This window comes from Aythya ferina (assembly GCF_964211825.1).
Source record: "Aythya ferina genome assembly, chromosome: Z".
Classification (NCBI taxonomy): Eukaryota; Metazoa; Chordata; class Aves; order Anseriformes; family Anatidae; genus Aythya; species Aythya ferina.
Window position 1 is genome coordinate 13,196,488 of NC_140299.1, and position 20,938 is coordinate 13,217,425.

The 20,938-nt window shown below is 33.7% G+C and overlaps 1 protein-coding gene across 1 annotated transcript in view; it reads left to right on the forward strand.

Annotated features, from left to right (window-relative positions):
* Positions 1-20,938, forward strand: part of WDR70 (WD repeat domain 70) — a 139,255-nt gene that overhangs the window by 28,952 nt on the left and 89,365 nt on the right. The window contains exons 6-9 of the mRNA XM_084503670.1: positions 9,291-9,350; positions 13,848-13,981; positions 18,258-18,411; positions 20,512-20,588. Coding sequence (XP_084359796.1) covers positions 9,291-9,350; positions 13,848-13,981; positions 18,258-18,411; positions 20,512-20,588 — 425 coding nt within the window. The remainder of the gene's footprint in view (positions 1-9,290; positions 9,351-13,847; positions 13,982-18,257; positions 18,412-20,511; positions 20,589-20,938) is intronic.

The window sequence follows — 20,938 nt, forward strand, 5'->3', positions numbered from 1 at the left end:
GTTCTTGTTAATATCATCTTGATGTTTATGAAACTCTAGGCCAGTGTGATCATCAGAAGTCTTAGGGCATTGGTCTCTTGTAATTTCAATGTACTTCCATATTGTTATTTTAATGTACTTCAGTAGAAACATATGTAACTGAAATTGCCTTTTGCTGAATGAATTACAGAGGCTTAATGGTATCACTGACTTTTATAAAAAGAATATTAATTTGTAATTGAAAGGTTTATATAGAAGGGTGGCATTTTTTTTTTTTTCCAAAGAATCTTTCACTTTGTAGAGGTGTGATTCAAATTCAAATCTTAATAATTTTATTCTAAGACAGAATGTAAATCTGGAGAAGGTGGAACTGATTTAATGACTGGAAAAATGTATAAAAATCTTCCAAATATTTAAAGTTTGGATACTGCTTCTGGTATTCTTAGTGTAACTTTGGTTTTCATATTTTTTACTTGGTAAGTCAAGTGAAAGAACTTTATACAATTTTTTCCTTAAGTTTGCCAAACAATGATATGATAAAGTCTCTGTAAAGTTTAGATGGAAGCATGTTTTAGAGTCAGTTGAATGTAACTGTTTCTCAGCTAGTTAACAAGCTGCAAGATGTACCACATTAAGAAAAGTTAGGTTCAATCTGATGCTGTGTCTCATGTTGTGTTCTTGTATCCTTACACGTGTTTTCCGAGCTACATTCCCTACATTAGAAATCACATGTGAAATCTGTATCTTACAGAAACTCTTACAAAATTGAATGTGAGTTATGTGAATGCCAAAGTGAGGCTGGTTTATGTCTAAGCTAAACATTTGGCACTTTAGAGAGATGAAAGTTCACAATTATTTTCCCCTTGTGGTTTCAGAATTTACTTATTCTTTTATATGGTAGAATGAGAAGAGCTTTCAGAGAGGAGAATAGATATTAGCTGTGTGTTTGTTTTGTTTCTCCTTATGGTCAGCTGATCTATGGTTATTTGTGGTATTTTACGGTTTCTGAATAAATTACAGTATCCATTTAGGTCAAAATGAAGTACTCTATTCAGCTTTGACGAATAATCTTAAGGGTTATGTCTCTGGAAAATGCTATGAAAATGCTAGTTTTTTCGGGTTTTGTCTTTTCCCCATTCTCAATGTGGCAATCATTCTGTGTATCTTATTGCTGTAGTAAAGCTAGGTCTTGACAGAATGTGGGTGCTTTTCAGTGGTATGTGGCAGTTTTGCATACTGTTCTAACAAATGTGAGGTATATTTATACACATTTGAAACTGAGATGATAAAAATGAAATAGACAGGTGGTTATGTAAGCAGAATATAACATATCCGGAATATCACGAGAACACTTAGCTTAACTAAATTGCTCTCCCAGAAACTGCAAAAGAAACTTGAATGACCACAATTATAGATGTACATCAGTTTTATCAGAGATTACAACTTGCTTTGGACAAAGCTCAAGAGAATCTCTCTTGTATATATTGTAAGAACAATTTCCAGGTCATAAATATTAATATAAACTCTGGTTTCATAAATCAAGGGTTTGTTACAAATTGAGAAATTATCTGAATGGGGTTTTAGAGTGTAGGTGAAAAATAGCAACCTCCTGAAATCTATCTGAAACTCCCAAGAGAAAGATCAGGCAGGCTTTTTGGTGTCCTTTAGAAGTACGGTGTTTATATTTTAAAAATGTATTTGCCAACTGTGCTGAGACTCCCTAATTGCAATAGCTTTTGTAAATTGCTAGGCCACTGGAGTCTTTTCAGAAGTGGCACGAAAGAGAAGAGATTTAGTTCATGTTACCTTTTGTGTATGGGAACAGTCTCTAAACTACCACCATCTAATAAAGTACGTTTTGACCTAGAATAATGTTGTGAATTTGTAGTTTTAGGAAGTCTTAGGCTGGAATGAAGATTTAATCCAAGATTTTTTCTCTTGCTTGCTAAATCTAACAAAACACTCTGGTTCAGATCACAGGAAAAAAAATCACGAGGCTGTGAATTAGAAGATGTTGAGAGAAGCTAGCCACAGTACTGTTTACATATTGAATAAATACATTTATTTCCTTTAGGCATTAGCAAGGAAGTTTAGCTATTTAAATGCCTCTTTAATTTTTGGAGACAGCCTAGAGTAATACATTTTAACTTGCTAAAGAAAAGAATCTCTACTTAGCTCTCTAGTACTTAGAATTCAAGAAGTATTTTTTGTGCTGTTTTGATTGCTACCCAAATTGAAAATGGTAACTGGGGGACATCACAGTGTAGGGCCCTTCTAATATTTCTGTTCATTTTGAAAGCTTACGCATTTGTCATGGAGTTTATGAGTTATCTACATTTTTCCAAGAGAAACAGATATTGTGGGTATTTCATGGGAATATTGGCCAAGATGATTCATAGCAGTGTTTATGTGAACCCTCTTGTTTTCCATAATGTTTTCATTTTTCTTTATCTTTTTCAGGCCAAAATATTAGATAGTAAACGCACACACAGAGAGGCGCTGATTAATCCAACCATGGCAAGGCACCTCTGTTAGGAATTTCCCCGAACACTCTACCTCTTTACCTTACACTCTGTGAGTAGATGATAAAGAGAAGAGGTCTCCAAATGATTCAGAGTCTTGATACATGATACAGATTCTTCTTCTTTTTTTTTTTTTTTTTTTTTTATACAGATTATTCTTTTGGAATTAGTTGTCTATTTTTGAAGACTGTATGGGAAGTCTGAGGCAACTGTTTTCCATATTTTGCTGCATCACATTTGTAAATGTAGTTATAGGAATCTAGACAAAACTGATTTTAATAATATGTAAGTGTGCATCAAAAAATATCTAAAAAGAGGAAATAACTAAAAGAGGAAATTAAAAGGTGTTGAAATGTCTTCTCAACTATGGATGCTTCCTTCATGAAAGTTTGTGGATAATGTATTTCTATAAACCAGAAAACATTCTGTCTTCCTGTTGCTGTTTAAAAAATATCTTACCCATCTCTCATGTTATATTTTCTCATCTTTCTATCTTTCTCTTGAGTGTACTCTTATACAACCTTAGTATACATTTTAGGCATGTAGTTTCAGTTTAAGATATGAAGGAAAATAATGAAAAACTAGGATGTGGAATAATTTCCCATTTTACAAGTAGTATGATTTTAATTAGTGTCTGAGGGGTAACTTCCAGAACAAATCATGAACATCAGTTTGTGTTTATTTACAAAAGGGGTTTAAAACAAACAGAAAAACAAACAAACAAACAAAACACAATTTAAACTCTTATTACTGTCTTCAGCTTTCACTGCTGTCATGGAAAATCCAGCCCAACAGCTTAAGATGCTATTGTAGTTTGAAAAGAGGACTGAAGCATATTTTTTTTTTCAAGTTGTGAAATACTCCCTCTCAACACTTTTTGAAGTGTTATCAGACAGATATAAGACTTAATGTCAAAGGATGGAGCAAGATTCTGTTCTTTCTGTTCACCATCATTAGAATAGTTCCTTGAATTTCATGCATTTACATACATAGTATCAGTTCAAATTGAATGCAAGGTAGAAAGAACTGCAAGTGTCTCCCTGTTAAGCTTGTTGAACTTCTATTACTTCTTTTTCCCTAATAAGATAAACAATTGGGTTGGATTTTAGGTGATGTTTCAAAGGGAGATTACTTTGACCTGTAATCTGAACATATTTGATACAGAAATAAGGGAGTAACATTGAATATAAATTGCTCATTTGTTTTTAATTTTAAAAATAATGTAACTTTTTAAATAAAAGTTATTTACAGCCTTCCACCATTGGGATTATCCTTGTGGAAGGATACAGTGGCAGTTATATAATACTATAGCACATAATGCAATGGCTTTTTTTTTTTTTTTTTTTTTTTTAATTAATTATCAGTATAAGTTGAGGAGCTTATATACCTCTCTGCTCTCAGAGCTATCATGTCAGAAATCCCGTACATTCAATTGTGACTATTGATGAGTAATCTGCCCACTTGTTTTATACTTCAAATCTCTTAAGAACGCTTTCTTTCAAGGTGTTTACAGTATATAATAACATTTTACAGTATGAACATTTTTATTAGGAGACACATTTATCTCTTTGATTACTTCTGTCACTTTTGATTACCTTTTGTTTTTCAATTTTTTTTTGAATTCTCTGGAGAATAATAGAATAAGTAGAAAATTGTTCTTGCCTGGTCATGAGAAAGAAGATTTTAGTGCTGTCAGTGTCCATACTGGAGTCCAACGTAGATGCTTTTCAAAGGCATTCTGACTCTCCTGCTCACCTCCCAGTAGTGCGGCTTTTGCTTTTCCATGCAATTCAATCATTTTGGAGAGAAAGAGAGGAGGCTTTAATAACAACTTAAAACACAAATGTGGCATTTGAACAAAATGCTTGAAAATAATAATAATTAAAAAAAAAAAAATCTTAAATGCCAGAAGGCCTGGATTTGGGTTATTAAACATGAATTTCTGTAGGAAGTCCTTCAGTTGAGTCTTTGAATTGCTGCTGCTACTTGATGTTACCTTAACAGGTAATTCCATAATCCTTTGATACTACTTTTTTTTTTTTTTGTCAACCCCCTCTTGCTTCCACCAGCTATTCTTCCTTAACCCTGTTATTCCATCTGTCTTCTACTGAGGCAGCAGTTCTGCCTCAGACTATCTCTGTTCAATTTACTTTACGAAACCTGCAGTGTCACCAGAAATGGAGAAATCTCTATAAAGTGTAGTTCCTGCCTCCTTTTCTTCAATCTAGCCCATGAACAGACAGCATCTGCTATTTGGAGTGTACCGAAGCAAGACCCAAAAGAGCAGGGAGTGAGTGTTTACACATTTTTGCTGGATTAAATCAATCAGGAAGGACTTTTTTAGTGCAGTGCTTAAGGTATTTAAAGTTAGTAGCCAAGCCTACTTTAACCTCTTTCCCTGCTCTAGACAGGAAAAGTGCTTACATTTATTTTAACTGTTTGCGTGTTTTTCCTCCATGCTGTAGCATAGCTCTGCTTCTGCAATTCTTTAGTCAGTCAGCATTTTGGTAAAGTTCTAAGAACACGGGAGCTATCCAGAAAAGCAAAGTCATATTTGCTTCCAGTGCAGCATCTGATCTTGAAATCCCCAAGGAAGGCAGAATCCCCTATACTGGAATCCGAGGACAATTCCCAACACAGAAAAAAAAAGAAAAAAAAATAAAATTGTTTCCTCTGTTAAATTGTATTCTTGTGGGTGCCCAGAAAAGTTCTCATTTAAGGGCCTGGTGCATGCAATGTTACTTGTTACTTGTTAGCTTGGAAGTTCTTTTCATTCAGGACAGTTTACATATAATAAACTACAGATCTCTAGAAACAGAGCAGTATAGGTATTTTTAGACAGATGCATCATTCTGTCTCCCTCTGCTTTGGCCATGAAAACATAAGTAATTTGAGGACCTGTAGTCTACCTTTGAGTGGTATTTTTGGGGGACGCTTTGGAGGATTCCAGTGGATATTTTTTTTTTCCCCCACGATGTTCAGTTCGTGCTTATTGTGTTTGTTGGATCAGCAGAGTATCTCCTGGGTTTGTGCCTTGTAGTGCCATTATGGAATTTACATTTTGCATTTCATTGTCTCTTTCCTTTTATCCATTTAAGACTTTGAACATAATCTAATTTATTAGACATCTAAAATGAATGGTCTGGATGGTTCTGCAAGGCTAATAGATGGTTATGGCTGAGGTGTTTTTTCATTGTATATTTGCGTCAGTTATATTGTTTAGTGGATTCTTTTTTTCTAAGGGACCTAACTTTCTCTTCAAGCCAAACATCAAGTCTATTAAATACTGGCCCATTCTTCTCCCACTTCTTGTATCCCTCTGTTTTATACCAAACCTCTATGATGATTATTGCTCATATTTGGTATCCCTAAGAATACCTAAGGATATCCTGTATGATATAGAAATCCAGATTTTAACCAATTTTGCCTTCGTGTATCCATTTTCATACCTGTTTTGATCTCCATTATTGGATTATCTCTTTTTCATTTTTCTTTGATTTTTTCTCAAGAGATCTTGGAGACTTTGACCTAGTTTCAGCCTGTAGTTTCTAGTGGCATATTTTACAAGTATTGCTTGAGGATAAGGAAGCTCCCAAAAGGAACGAGAAAAAAAAAAAAAAAAAAGGCAAATAAAAATGCAGTATTTACAGACAGTGGGGCGCAGTGAATGGAAGAGTGGTGTCAGGCACAGGAGCTTAACAGTCAGCTAGGGGTGGAATTACCTGGAAAAATGTAACAGGAAACTGCAGATGTCATTCCTGACTTGCACTGTCCCTTTGCAGAAATTGTTTAAAAGGTAAGGCTTGCTTTTAATTTTTGGGTAAAATTGAGAATTCCTACAATACACTATTTTATGGGCTTAATGCATATTAATCTTAAAAAAGGCAGGGGAATTGGGACTTTTTGTAAAAAGTAACAGGAGATATGTTAACACCAAAAATGAAAAAAGGAGAGAGATTTACTGTCATCTTTGTTTTGATATGGTAAAAAAAAATAATAATCAACAACTTATAGTATTTCAGTTCATCTTAATCTAATTACATAAAAATGTGCAAAACAGCATTTTTAAAACATTAAATGTTTGTGTGTAAACTAGAAGCTGAAATCCAAGCAGCAACTGCAAACACCTAGCAGTGTGAATACATTTTGGTTGAGCTCTACCTCTCTGATTAGTAATGCTCCAATATATGCAAGATATTTATAGTATTTGCAATAGCTTAGGAAGTTTATAGTTACTAAAATAGAATTTGTTTTTTGTAAATGTTTGGCTGAATTGAAGATGTTAAGCCAGGATATGTTCCTGGGGGTTGTTATCTTAATTTTTGTTTTGAATAGTTTGAACAGTCAGGCATCCTTTGGACACTGCAGAATGTAGCACTGCTTGCTCTCTCCAAATGTCTGAATTTTAGGGTCAGGATGTTTGATTTATAAGGTGACAGAATTCCTGTTGTTTTCCCTTAAAGATAAGTAGCCAGAACTGTGTTTGATGTGGGTGCACTGTACAACAAAAGTGTTCTTGTGTGTTTCAGTATTCTAATTAAAAAAGAGATTTGATTATTGTCACCTGGAGGAGCTAGCAATTAACTAAGTTTATGCTAGCACATTTTGGTTTTTAACCTGGAGGAATTGTGTGAAAATGTTGTTTGTTTATTTAGGCTTTTTAGCTGTCATTTCTTGGTCATTCGGTGGTATTTAGTGAAAAACATGTAAATCATTTCATTTGGAACTACCCAAGAAGAAAAAAAGATGTGACTGAAAGCAGTTGAGCTTGTCACTTGCTATTGTAGATGGTAGTCTATCTGCAATTGTGGTGCTCTTAGCTGCTTTATTTGTAATAAGGATATTCATGAGAACCTTCTGTTTGAGCTGTTGAAAATAACTCTAAAAGTAATTAAGATACTCTCAAAATTAAACTTACTGCTAAAATAATAGGAATAAAACCTGCCTTTGCAGATTGGAATATAAAATTAGCAACCCTGAAGTGATTAAGTTGAGAATGACCACAGTACTGTTTCTCCTTGCAGCAGTAGATGAAGTTCATCCGAAAGCCTTTGATTCACAGGAGTGATGCATCCTTTGTGACAGCAACATGAAGCTTTGAAACTGTGTTGTTTCCTTTTCATGCTTCCTTCTGTTTTTATGAAATGTGCTTAGATAGCAAGTACAGTCAATGGCTGCTGAGCAGTTTTTTGCATTCCTACACCATTCAAATACCATTTTATAGTATAGCAAATTATCAGGCATGGAAAACTGCATGTGTGTTGCACTTACACCTTTCTCTGGGTGATTTATAGTGCCAAGTGAATGATAAGCTGAATTTCATAATCAAAGCTTCACTTGGGCATTTCAGTTTACACCTGCTTCTCAACTTGTGAACCTGTGAGATGGCGGAAGTAGGACATAGGGACGTGTGGGCTGTACCTTTCACAGTGTTGTGTGCAGCTTTATGTAAACATTTACTGTTACCTGTTCAGACTTTGTGTGGACCCAGAGTCCCATGGGTATTTTTTTGCTGAAGTGTATGTGTAAGATTTACATGCTAATACTGGAGTTCTCTTCAGATGCTTATGACTATCAAAGATGTACTTATACTGTGAATGTGAAAACACCAGGTATGAGTCTTCTGCTGGGTTTACATGGGAGAGAGTGGGAGGGAAAAGGAGAGGTGGGGAGAAACTGCATTTGGTTTGAGAATCAGGGACGTTGTCAGTGATAAAAAGTAGAGTTAGAAGAATGGTATGTTTGGCTAAATCAAAGATGGAAAAAGTTTCAATTCTACCAGAGAAATAAAGTTGATAGAACTAGAGTAAAAACAAAAACAAACAAAAAAAAACAGTTTAAAAGAGCCTCATGCCTTAGTGACTTTCTGTAGAGGAGTGGAAAAAAAAAAGGAAGGAATTGGCAAAGATGGATAAGAAGAGAAATGTAACTTAAAAAGTGTGCATAAAAATTATCTTAAAATTATGTTTTGGCAACAGCAAATTATAACCAAGATGTCTGGCATCAAAATGATGGATTGTGTCTGTTTTAGGAAACTTAGTGGTACCAGACATGAATATTTTGAGAATAATGATTTGAATGACCTTTGTAGAACCTTCCAGTCACTGAAATACTTCCAGAAAGTTTCATTCTCTGTAGCTATTTGTGTTACAGATGTTAGTGTGATGTTTTAAGCTGTAATTGTCTTCAGTCTGTATCTTGCCGTTAAGTGAAATGCACTGACTTATGTTGTTCTATGTTATGACTGCCATTGAAGTGGCAGTCATGAAGCCCCATGAGAGCTGGAGATAATCACAGAGGTGGAATTTGGAAGCTAATCCATGATCCCAGTTAAAAATGTAGATAATTTAACTTCTGTAATGAATTTATAGATTTTTTTAAATTAATTTCATTAACCTCATAGATTCCTTCTTTTGGAAAGTAATTGTATAATGAGCAATGATTTAATCAATCCATCACAAGATCATTAGTTATTACTGATTAAGAACCAAAGAGAATTTTACTGTGTTCTAAAGAGGAAAAGTAGGAAATCTTCTACTGTTTTCATTCTTTATTAAGGTGATTTTTTTTTTTTTTTTTTTTTTTTTTTCCTTCTTAATTATTCCTCATATTTTAGGGCTATAACCACGAAAATAAAAATCTGGAATTGGTCTCTTACTTCTGATTTGTCCCCTTTCCCTCGGGTTATCACATGTGTGAGGGGAAACATTTTTTACCTTTATATGTATTTCAGTGTTTTGTTGTTGTAACACTGTTTCCACAAAGTTGAATTTGTCTTTTTTCCTCCAGAACCCTGTCAAGAAAATTCCAGATTCTCATGAAATTACACTCCAACACGGGACGAAAACAGTAAGTGGTAACACATTTCCAACATTTCTTATTTTTTTCTAGAACTGATCCAGTCTATTAAGTAAGTTACTGAATATTTGTTATCGGCTGAAATCAAGAAGCTGATCTGTTAATTTTTTTTTTTTAGTCTAGTTCTTTTCTTACTGCAATGAAGGTGTGCTTTTGGACTGACACCTTTCCTTTCTGATAAAAACCCAAACTTGAATTCATTTGACAGAACCATTGTCTCATTTTTTTCTTCCTTTTTGGCAAATTCATACTCTACAATTATTAGATAGAATTACTCTAGACTTCTCTCAACACCTTTCTAGTCTAGACACAGTTCTAATCTAGACCTTTCTCTGACTTTTCATGCTTTTCAAGGAGGGTGTCATTGCTGAAGTTTAAAATGACCGACCTTTCTGTAGCAGAATGTAGGTCTCCTTCATTTTCATTGAATCTTTAAGTGCCTTTTATAAGCCATCCTCAGTTTCTTGAAACTGTATTCTTCCTTGTCTTTAACTGCATCTTTTTAAGGTTTCGTCTCAAATATTCCTTCTTCACTTTCTTTTAAAGAAACACTTTCTGGCTTGGATCTTGTGTCTTTGTTCTCGGTATCTTTTCTTTTTTCCTGGGTAATTTCATCTTCCAACACACATTCAAATGCTTTTATGTGTTGCTTGATCCAAGATCTGCTTCTACAAAGTAAAAAAATTTTTCTGGCTATGACTAGCCCTGAATCCATTCCCAAATCATTTCCCCATCTTCTTCTTTGGTCTTACAAGAACACGCTGCTGCTGTTTATGGTCTTCACTTTGGGCTATGACTTAAGTTTCAGGGAGAAAATAATATTAGAATTCCTTTTATTGTTATCATATCTCTGTGACAGCACTGTCAGCTAGTTAATAGAACTTGTCAGTGAGAGCGATCCTGAAAATTTCCAGAGTGGGATGGGTGTAAGAAAATTCAAACAAAAAATCCTTTGAGAAAAGTGCCTTTTGATGATCTTTTAAACAATCTGAAGAAATGTATTTTTAATTAATTTAATTGTAATTAATGTAATCATACATTTAACAATTCAGCATTTGATGGTATTAAATACATTTTCTAAATAAAGTTAGTAAATTTTTAACATCTGTAACAAGTTAAAACATTAAACATAAATAATTTGAATTTAATATTTTAATATTTAATAATTTGATCATTTATACACATTTTAAAGGAATTTACTGGAGGTTTAAATTTAACAGTAAAGATCATAAATATTTTTATAAGCTTTCAAAAGTAGTTATCTGCAGAAGCACCTATTCATTAATCTTGTGTTGGAGTTTGTTGTGCTGTATCTTCCAGTGTAGAGAAGTGATAAGACCTACTCATTTGTTTTGTCATCGTACTTGATGTGCAGACATAGTGGGAGAAGAAGAAGAAAGAAACAAATACGTTGTTAATGAAAATACAAAAATACTCTTTGAATTTTAAAACCTGTAAAATATGCTTTTTATTGCACTTTAAACAACAAAAAAAGTACAGTTTTTATTTACGTGGTGCATGTAATACCTCTCAGTACTAATTTATTTTCATACTAATGCAAGTTACCTTCTTATTTTCCATGTTGCAGTAACTGCTTCTCTAGTATGTTTCTTGAATATACTTCTGAACAATCTTTATTATGTGAAGAAACACTGTTTTTTTCTTTATATATATTAAACCAGTAAATCTTCTGATTTTTACTGGTTTCCGAAAGTGGAAGCTCCTGTTATTTCTAACTAAAAGGCTTTGTAAGGGGGGAAGTTACAGTTTTGTAAGACTTCTGAGATATTTTGACTGCATGAGAATACAGCTGTCATCACCTAGAGCAGAGGTGAATTATAATGTGGATATGCATAGCACAGTTAAATTAGATTGGATGCAGGGAATTAAATATATCACTGGAAAAAAACAGCTATTCTGTAGAAGGACTATCTTTCCTACCTCCTCCCACCCCCCTGCCTTTCCTTCCCACCCCCCCCCCCATGCCTTTCTTTTGTTTTTAAATTACGGGACTACTCAGCCATGTCATTACACAGTAAAAATGACAGTTGTATAAAGATGGGAGCAACCTGATATCTTGATATCAGTGTTTTCCACCAACATTTTAAATTACACTCGTCGTCTTATAGTCATACAGTGTACTGTATTTCAGCTAAACCTTATGTCCCATCTGTACCTCTTCAATCTAATGAAATTGGGTTTGATGATGACTGTATTCCTGTGCAGCTGAAAAGTCTCAGCAAAGATTTCCCAAGCTGGAGTCTTTCCAGAAACCTGATTAATTTCCTGCTTGCCTGGCTTGCACAGTGTAATAGAGTTACTGTTCCCAGTGAAACTTCAGGGATATATGTATATATATTTCTCTTGACGCTTTTGATACATTGTAGGTATGAGAAAGAAAGCACACTGTTCAGAATACTTCTGATTATGTATTTGAACTTCTCATATCACAGCTGCTTCTTCCTATAGTAGTTTTTGTGGAACAGAGTACTTGAATCTGTTAATTCTAATGCATGATTAATCTGGAGATGCCCAGTGTTTCTGCTTGTTAGAAATCATGAATGAAATGAGTGGGGTCCAAAACTTGTATTTAGGTGATAAAAAGGGGCAATTGGGGGATGGGGGAGGGACATAAGGGATTGCATGTGTTTCGTTTGTAGGGCAAGTAAGTCACAGTGACATAACAGGTAAGTGGAATTGAATTCATTCTTAGGGATAGCACAAAGCAGTACATTTAAACATTTGATTCAGAGAAGTAAAAAATAAATTAAAAGGTTGGATTTATTTGCAAGTGTGAACTAGATTTTGTGGGGCACTGGATTAGCTTGACTGATGATTCTTTGGATTCTTTAGAAGAATAAGGTCTTCTAAAAGGAGATATAAGGATCTTCTCTAAAACATAAGCCTTCTGCAAGTAAATGCGTCTAAAGCATTTACTTGCAGAAGTAAAGCATTTACTTGCAGAAGTTGTCCTCCTAGAGTAGGACATCTAGGTGAAGAAGAAATTGGTTGCTTGTTCAGCAGTCAGCATCATTTTTGCATCTTCCTGTTTTTTTCTGGACGTATTTTCTTAAAACTGTAGCCTATACCATGGTGTTATAAGTTTGAAACGCAGTAAGGTAAGAGCCTAAGGATCAGCATGAGCCTTAAGAAGATGGCAACTAGAAATGAATTTTTGATAAAAATAAGGAATATATAAATTAACTTTCTCTACATGAAACAAAAAAATGCAAACTCTTTCATTTAAGAAAACCTTAATTTTAGCAAAAACGAATTGTCCATCTTAAAGGATAAATTCAGTTCTTAACTGTTGTTTTTACATTACATTACTGAAACATTTATTTTTTATTACTTACTCAACTGGACACTGAAAAGGGAATATCTTTTTGCGATTTTTTTTTTCTGTATACACAATGAATATAATCTGTATGTGCATATACTCTGTGTACAGAGTAGATACAGAGCAGCAGCACTGCATGCAAATTATTAGATTTTTTTCGTATGAATATCTGGAATATTTAAAAAGTTTAGGCACCTGGAAACAATTGACTTGATCTTTTTTTATCCTAAAAGTTTAGCAATGCTAACCTGTAGCCATAACATTATTCTCATGTGTTGTCTTCTACTCAGAAAGTTATTTTTTTGTTGTTCCCAGGAACTGTCAAAAGTGTAAATGTTCTTGGAGTATAAGATATTTTAAACCTTTTTTTTTTTTTTTTTATCTTTCTAGCTCATCACTGTAAATCACTTTTTAGGCATTTTCTAGAGCATTTTCTTTCTATTAATGCTGCATTATTTTATTGTGCTGAGGACCGCTTTCTCTGAAATGAAAGGGTTTATGGATTTAATAATTATACATCTTACGTGGGATCACCTGTTTTTTGAGGATAATAAATGAGAGCATTCTTTACTCAAAGTTCTAAGTAGCCTTATGAAGCTAATTTTGTATGTCAGACAGACATACAAATCTTTTTATATTTGTGACTTTTTTTTTTAAACCAAGTTTCTATATTTTTTTTTCCTTCAGGAGGCAAATTTAACCAACGTGCATATATGCGCACATGTACTACGTTGAGTATAGTGCAAAATCTTAAACTGATGGATATTAAATACCATTTCAAAATCTTGCTAGAACTATTACTTGTACTTCTGAAACAAGTCTAGAGTACAGTTTTGTTTTCTTCAGGGAAATTAAAGATATCCAAATTCATCATTGAGAAAATAGGAAAGCAAACAATGTAAACTAGCTGTTCTCTGTAGTCTTCAGTATTGTATTCAGATTATGTAATTTCCACCTTCATTTTCCATGCCCTTTTTGAGGTACTCAGACATTGTACAAGATGGTGAAAATTCAAAGACAAAACATATAAACTACCACACCGAATTATTTTTTTCTTACTTTAGCAATATTTTATATTTTGTTTCCTTAAGAAGAATTACAGAAAAAAAGAGAAATAAAAAACTTTGATCTTCTTTTTTTCTGTGTAGGTTTCTGCTTTGGGATTGGATCCTTCAGGTGCCCGTTTGATAACTGGTGGATATGACTATGATGTTAAATTTTGGGATTTTGCTGGAATGGATGCTTCTCTCCAGGCTTTTCGGTCACTCCAGCCTTGTGAATGGTATGCATAAAGACTTACATTTTCACTTGAGATATTGGCCGTGTTAATCTCCTAATAAAATGCACAAAAGCCTTGTAAGATAGCTAGCTTGAAAGGCTTTTCTATCTCATTGCACTTTCTGTGGTAAATGGAACATGAAACCAAGAACTTGTCATGTTACATCTTTACATGTTCTATCCAGACATATATTTTAATCTTTTAGGAAGGTATAGGTGAATTTGCAGATGGAATTGTCAATAACATATCTGCAAATAGATTATGAACTAAAGCTCAAGTTTATGTTCATGGGAAGGACATAACTTCTGTAGTTACTGTCAGTATTTATGAGGTTGTTGAGGGGATCATATTTTCATTAAATCCTCCTTTTCTGGAAGTAGTGATCCCTTGCACTGAACTAATAATAAAATGGCTATGTAGTACATGTTAAAAAAAAAAAAAAACAAACACAAAAAACACAAAACACACACACATGAAAAAAACAGACACAGCGTCTGACAAGATTATATTTATTTAAATTTGTATTGGCATATAGATATATAGCAATACAGGAAACCTTTTTTTATACAGTGACTTTTGTACTGTTCACTGGCAATTCAGCCAATAAACGAACCAGGTTTGTGTACTTGTTACAGATAACTGGAATATCAATCTCCTTTAAAATGCCATGTCTTATGCACAGCTAACTTTCAAATATGCACACATATGGAAAAAAAAAAAAGCATGTTTTTTCTAGAAAAGTACTATCCAATGGTTAGACATTAATTATTAATTAATTAATAATTAATTAATGAGACACACTTTATAAAATGCTTGGTATGTTTAAAAGGGATTGAAGTGTACGATGTGCAATAAGTAGTCCTTAGAATTTCAGACAATAATCATTAAAAATAGACGAAGCGAAAACTGAATTTTGGTCAGTTTGGAAGGTTGGGATTTCCATGACTAATTGTAGATGTACCAGTACTCCAGCTAATGAAGGACGACAAAAAGTTGAGGCCGCCTGAAAAGGAGCAAACTAAAAAGAGATTCTACTAGTGGTTTAAAATATGAAGAATTAAAACAATAAAAATATGCTGTGATTTTGATCTTACATTGACTTACTTTGTTACAGTAAATTAAAGAATAGCACATTTATTGTGAAAACATGACTTGGTAAACATGCAACTTTGGAGGGGAAAAAAAATTGCACATTGAGACTTTTCTGGCATGAATTTCACTTGCACAAGTGTGTAACAGAACACAAATGGCGTTTTCCTCTCATTTGTCATAACTGGCAATAAGAAATAGCCCACAGTCTTTACTTCCACAGGACGAGATTATTTTAACTGAAGCACTTCCATGTTGAGCAGAAGAGAAAATTCAAATTTAGTAGTACTTGGTAATAATGGTATAAGATGCAATTGTAGTCTTAGTACTAGATAGCACTATGAGGATTCTTATATAACCCGTGTTCAGTTGTATATATACTCTTATTATATTTTTTCACTGCAGAATTTATGGCAAGGACTGTGCATTCACAGACCTTAATCTTGAAGAATTCTGAGGAGTTCTGGTATGGAAGCTTTAGGTGTTAGCAGAAATCTAGTTCTGGAGTCAAATACTTAGTTTCATTTTAAGAAGAATAAAAAGCCTGAGAAGAATTACACATTCTCCAGGCTCCATTTTGTAGCATAATATCAGATTACTATGTTAATTTCTCCTTGGATTTGAGACATAAGAACAAGAAAAAGAGAGCCTGGAAAAACAAAACAGTACCTTCAAACCACACCTCAGCATTAAAGATGAGGGCAAGTGTAAAGGAAATCAGTGATAAATGTGTGTAGAAATTAACAGTGTCACAGCTCTGCCAATGTACTTCCAGCAGAAAGTACTATGCTGGTTTGGCAGCTTTAAACCTTGGATTAAGCCTATTTTAATCCTGTTAAAGTGAATTGCTTTTGTAAGTTTTCCAAGACTTTTGCTTTAACATTAATAAGAACCAAAAGTTTTTTTTTTTTTTTTTTTAGGAATTGCCTCTGCAGAGCCTTACTTTTGGTAACAGTCCAGTAAACATCTGAAAAACAATAACTTCTGGGTTGTACAAATACCTTATGTACAGCATGACTTACTGCATATGTTTTTTTAGACCAATATTGCACAGTTAGGAGGTTATTGTTATCCTATATCTAAAAGTTGTTATCCTATATCTAAAAAATAAACATTTTTAATTTTTTTTTTGTTTCCCCACATCCCTGATTTGATTAATTGTTAGAATTATGTTCCCATTATACTAGGTGTTGTAAAATCAGGAGGTGTTTTATGTTAGAAGAAACTTAAATGTTACTCAAAGTTGAAAGCAAAGTTTGTTCAAACAGACCAATATAGATTCTTTAGTATAGTTTATCAGTTGTCTGCAGAGAATATTCTAGAGTATAGATACTGTTTCTCTTGTGGGTTTGTTTTTATTTCTTTTCAGTGTTTCCTCTGAACTTAATGTGGTTGACCTTCTCCCTCCCTTTTGTGCAAGTATCCATTCTTGCTCTTTATGCTCAGGATGCTTTTTCAGACATCGCCTGTGATCTATTTCGGAAATTCCCAGATTTGAGTGTCTCTTTTCTACTAAAAATTAGAGTTTATAATACTTCAGCCAATTTGGCTGCCAGTTCATATTACATAATAGGGTACTTGAAGCAATTTTTGGCTTTTGAGTCATAATGTAATCAGTTTTGCCAAACATTTTTTGAATAAGAAACTTATGCTTAGTTTACATTTCTATGGTCAATGCAGATTTTCTAAAATACGTATTACAATGTTTTATGTGTTTTGTACATTATCTCAGTCTGAGGAGAGATTTTACAAATAATAGCTCCTGCTGAGTCAGTTACAAATTCAATACCATGCAAAACATAAAATGTTAAATTAAGTTAGAAATTGCATACTCAGATTCATTGATCACCTGAGTGTTAATTCTACTGATGTGAAATTTTATGTTAAAAAAATAGTTTTCATAAAGTTATTAGAATCTGAATGCACATGGTTATGTTTTTCACTAAGTGAAATATACTCCTTTGGTATAGAAATATTATTTCTTGATGCACTTGAACAATATTTTTTGTGATGATCAATTTATTGAACATAGCTTGGAGGCCATAAGAATAAAAACAGAATTGCAAACACATTGTGATCTCTGCTTTTCAGTTAATTTAACTGCAGAGTTGAAGTGTTAATATTGTTGTACACTTTCTGTTAATGTGCCAGGATATCACTTCTGGCAGGTGAGCGGTGGATACAATACTTTTTGTTCTCAGCTATCCTTGTGATAGTGTGTAGTCTGGTAGGGAAACAAAAGGATATCTGCTTTGGATACAGTGACTTCAGAGAGCTTTGTACATAAAGCAGAATGCTGAGAGAAGACGTTGAAGCTGTCACTGGGGATGGAAATGGATTTATGCTTCACTTGCCATCATCCCACTTTGATTTAATAATTTTTCTTGTCCTGGTATTCAATGATTTCTGTCCCAAGCTTTTTCAGTCAAGGAAAGATGTATGTAAGAAAGCTTTTGCAGCAAATGAACAATCATTTAGGGTATAGTAGATTATTACCTAATGATATTTTTCCAGGTTCATTGGTGTATATATATATGTATATATATATATCTATATATATATATCTATATATATATATAGATATATATATACATATATATATACACCAATATATCTATATATTATATCTATATATTATATCTATATATTATATCTATATCTATATTATATATAGATATATATCTATATATATATCTTTATTTGAATCTTTGATGAAACTGTAGCCCTGAACATAGCAAACGATGGGAGAATGCTGACATATGATGAATTTCCTGCTGTACAGTGTGTAATGGATTTTGATGTAGGACTATAGCATCCTTTTATAGTACTTTATAGATTACTGTAAATCCAGATGTTGCTTTTGAGAAGGTGAGGAAGAATTTTGAGCCCTGAAGAGCTGAATCTGGCATGCTATTTTTCACTTGGAGTTACAAAGCATTCTTAAAGTAAATATGTTTGCCAGAAATGACGTTTTAGGTGCCAACTTTGTAAATATTATTGTACAATGTGCTCTGTCATTAAAGAAGGAAGTCTGACACACACACACATGGGAATAAAAAGCTTTAATCCTGTGCTCTTAGATTTTTTTTTTCCATCTTTCTGATACAGGAATGTATATGGGCCTATTTCTGCAATGCATTTTCTCACCATTGACACTTCTGTTTTAATACTGGCTTTTTTTTTTTTTTAGTCACCAAATCAAGTCTTTACAGTACAGCAGCACAGGAGATGTCATTCTGGTTGTCTCTGGTAACTCCCAGGCAAAGGTGCTTGACAGAGATGGTTTCCCAGTAATGGAGTGCATAAAAGGAGACCAATACATTGTGGATATGACAAACACCAAGGTAAAGAGCAAAACCACTGTATTGACAGTATTGTGACATTTATTTAATTTCTGAATGAGAAACAGCATGAAGTTAATAAATAAGTGTGCAAAGCCCCCACTCTGGGTTGGGATGGTCACATTATAGCGATACATGCTTGGTACCAGCTGGCTTGACAAGGACTACAGGTTACAATGGATGCTGGGCTGAATGTCAGCTAACAACTTAATTTTGTTGTAAATGAGACAAACTGCAAACTGGACTACGATAAGATACATGTGTCAGCAGATTAAAGGCAGTTTTGGGTTTTTCTTTCAGTTCAAGGTGAGTTTGAAGAAACTGAAAGAGGTCCGGGACCTTCCAAGGAAGCCAGGGCTCTAAAGCAATTGTGCTATGACGAGAGGTTGAAGCATCTGGGCTCTTTTAGTGTGTTGGAGGTTAGATGGCAATCTAATAACAGTATACAGCTACTGGAAAAGACAAAATGGTGTTGTAGCCAAATGCTTCTAAAACAGCAACAGTCTTAGCCTAGAAGTCTATAGTGGTTTGTCACTGTAGAAGTTTTTCAGCACAATGGTACTGCAGCATAGGAACAGGTCACCCATGGAAGCCATGGAACCTCCAACTATGGGGGTTTTCAAGCTAGACAAAGCCATGGCTGACCTGTTCTGATATTGGCTGTCATCTGTCTTTGAGCAGGAGGTTGGCCTAAATGAACTCCATAGATCTCTTCCAAGTAACATACCTATGATGCTATGAGAAATCCATCTCTTTAAAAGTGTATCTTGTAAAAATCACCAGCTTACCCCATACTGTTGTCCAACCAACCAACAAAAAAAAAAAACAGAAACTATTGATCTGATCTAGTCTCTTGCTTTCTTTTACTTTTCATCCTTTGCTGATCCAATTTACCCTATTCAAGGCAGGGGCGAGAGGAGAGAGTTACTTTTATGTCATGAGTGTAAAAGACTAATAAGGTACAGCATGCACATTTTTAACAGTAGTTGAAAATGCAAATGGAGAACAGCTGATTCATAGTTCTGAAGTATTTTAACAACTTGATTGGGTTTTGAGCACTTTGCATCCTTACAACCACAAACTATATGTGACAAGGATTCTCTTTACATAGATGATTTAAATTCAGGTCAGTTTTATAAATAGCCGAAGAGCCTAAAAATGTAATGATAACATCTACTGCTCAAGCTGATAATAAAGATGATTTATTTATTGCTTGTAAAGTGTATTGCCAAATAACTGGGCTAAATACCGTTTTGCCTGAGGCTGTTCTTGTCAGATCACTATTTCTTTTGGCTAGTGATATGTATATAAAACCATCAAATGGTAACATCTGCTTTAGTTCTTGTTTACTTAAAAAATAATACAGATTTTCTTTCTCTTGTAAACTTCTGGAATTCCAATGTATTTTGGTCTGACAGTCAAAATGCTAAAATATTTGTTATATTGCCCCATTAACTTTACAGTATTTCTCCCCATATTTTTGCTTAAAGCAAACTAAAATAATTCCAGTATTACAGGAGTAGTTGCCAGATTTCTCTCTGAAGGTAGTCAATGATCATGTGTCTGTACTTCAAAGATGTAAAGCCAGCTGGACAAAAACATCTTATCGTTATAGTAAACATAATGACAGTCTCTTGCATTTGGCTAAAGTAATTTCCTTCTGATTTTTCATCCTAAAACAAAAGATTGTATCCTGTGTATTGTATCCTTCCTGATAATTCTTGTCATTGCTATTATTTTTTATGTGGCTAAAAACAATTTGCATAATATGGTATTAATGCATATTGTTTCATCCTTTTTCTGCGTTACAGTTCTGCCAAGATGAAAAGAACAAGTGTGATTCTATGCCATAGTCTGAGAGGAAAAAATATAAAAAGAAGGAAAATATTAATGTTTTTATCATTTGAAAATGAAAACAGGCAAGAATGAAGTGGATTAAAATACATAAAAAATTGTTACACCATTGTAACTTCAGTCTGATCAGAAGGGATTCTACTCTCAGTTTTTGAAATGGTTTTGCTTGATGGATTGGAGTAAAACTTACAAAGCCTGTTAAGACTTCTTATAAAACCTTTTAAGACAACCTTGTGTTTATTTCCATAGGGTCATACAGCAATGCTTAATTCAGGCTGTTGGCATCCAAAAATAAAGGAAGAATTTCTGACATGTTCTAATGATGGGTGAGTATCAAAGCCTGTCTTTGTCAAGGTGTTTGTTTGGCTTTTGCATTTTAATATTGTGCCCTAATTTGCTTTAAAAACCTACCTTTTAAAACTTGATCAAGTGCTCAAGACAATGTTAGGTAAGCTCAGGAAGCATAAATTTGTCATTTTTTAGGTTCCAGATGATTGATTTATTTTGTCTGTATTTTCTGTAGTTTTGTAACTTAAAACAGCTTTTGATATTTCATGAAAGAAGCTGGCTACTTTTACAAAAGTTTTACAGGAAGTTGATTAATTTTACAAAAATTCTTGGACAAAATTAAATGCCCCCTTTAACATTCTAGAGTATGTCTCGAAAGCAGAATGGT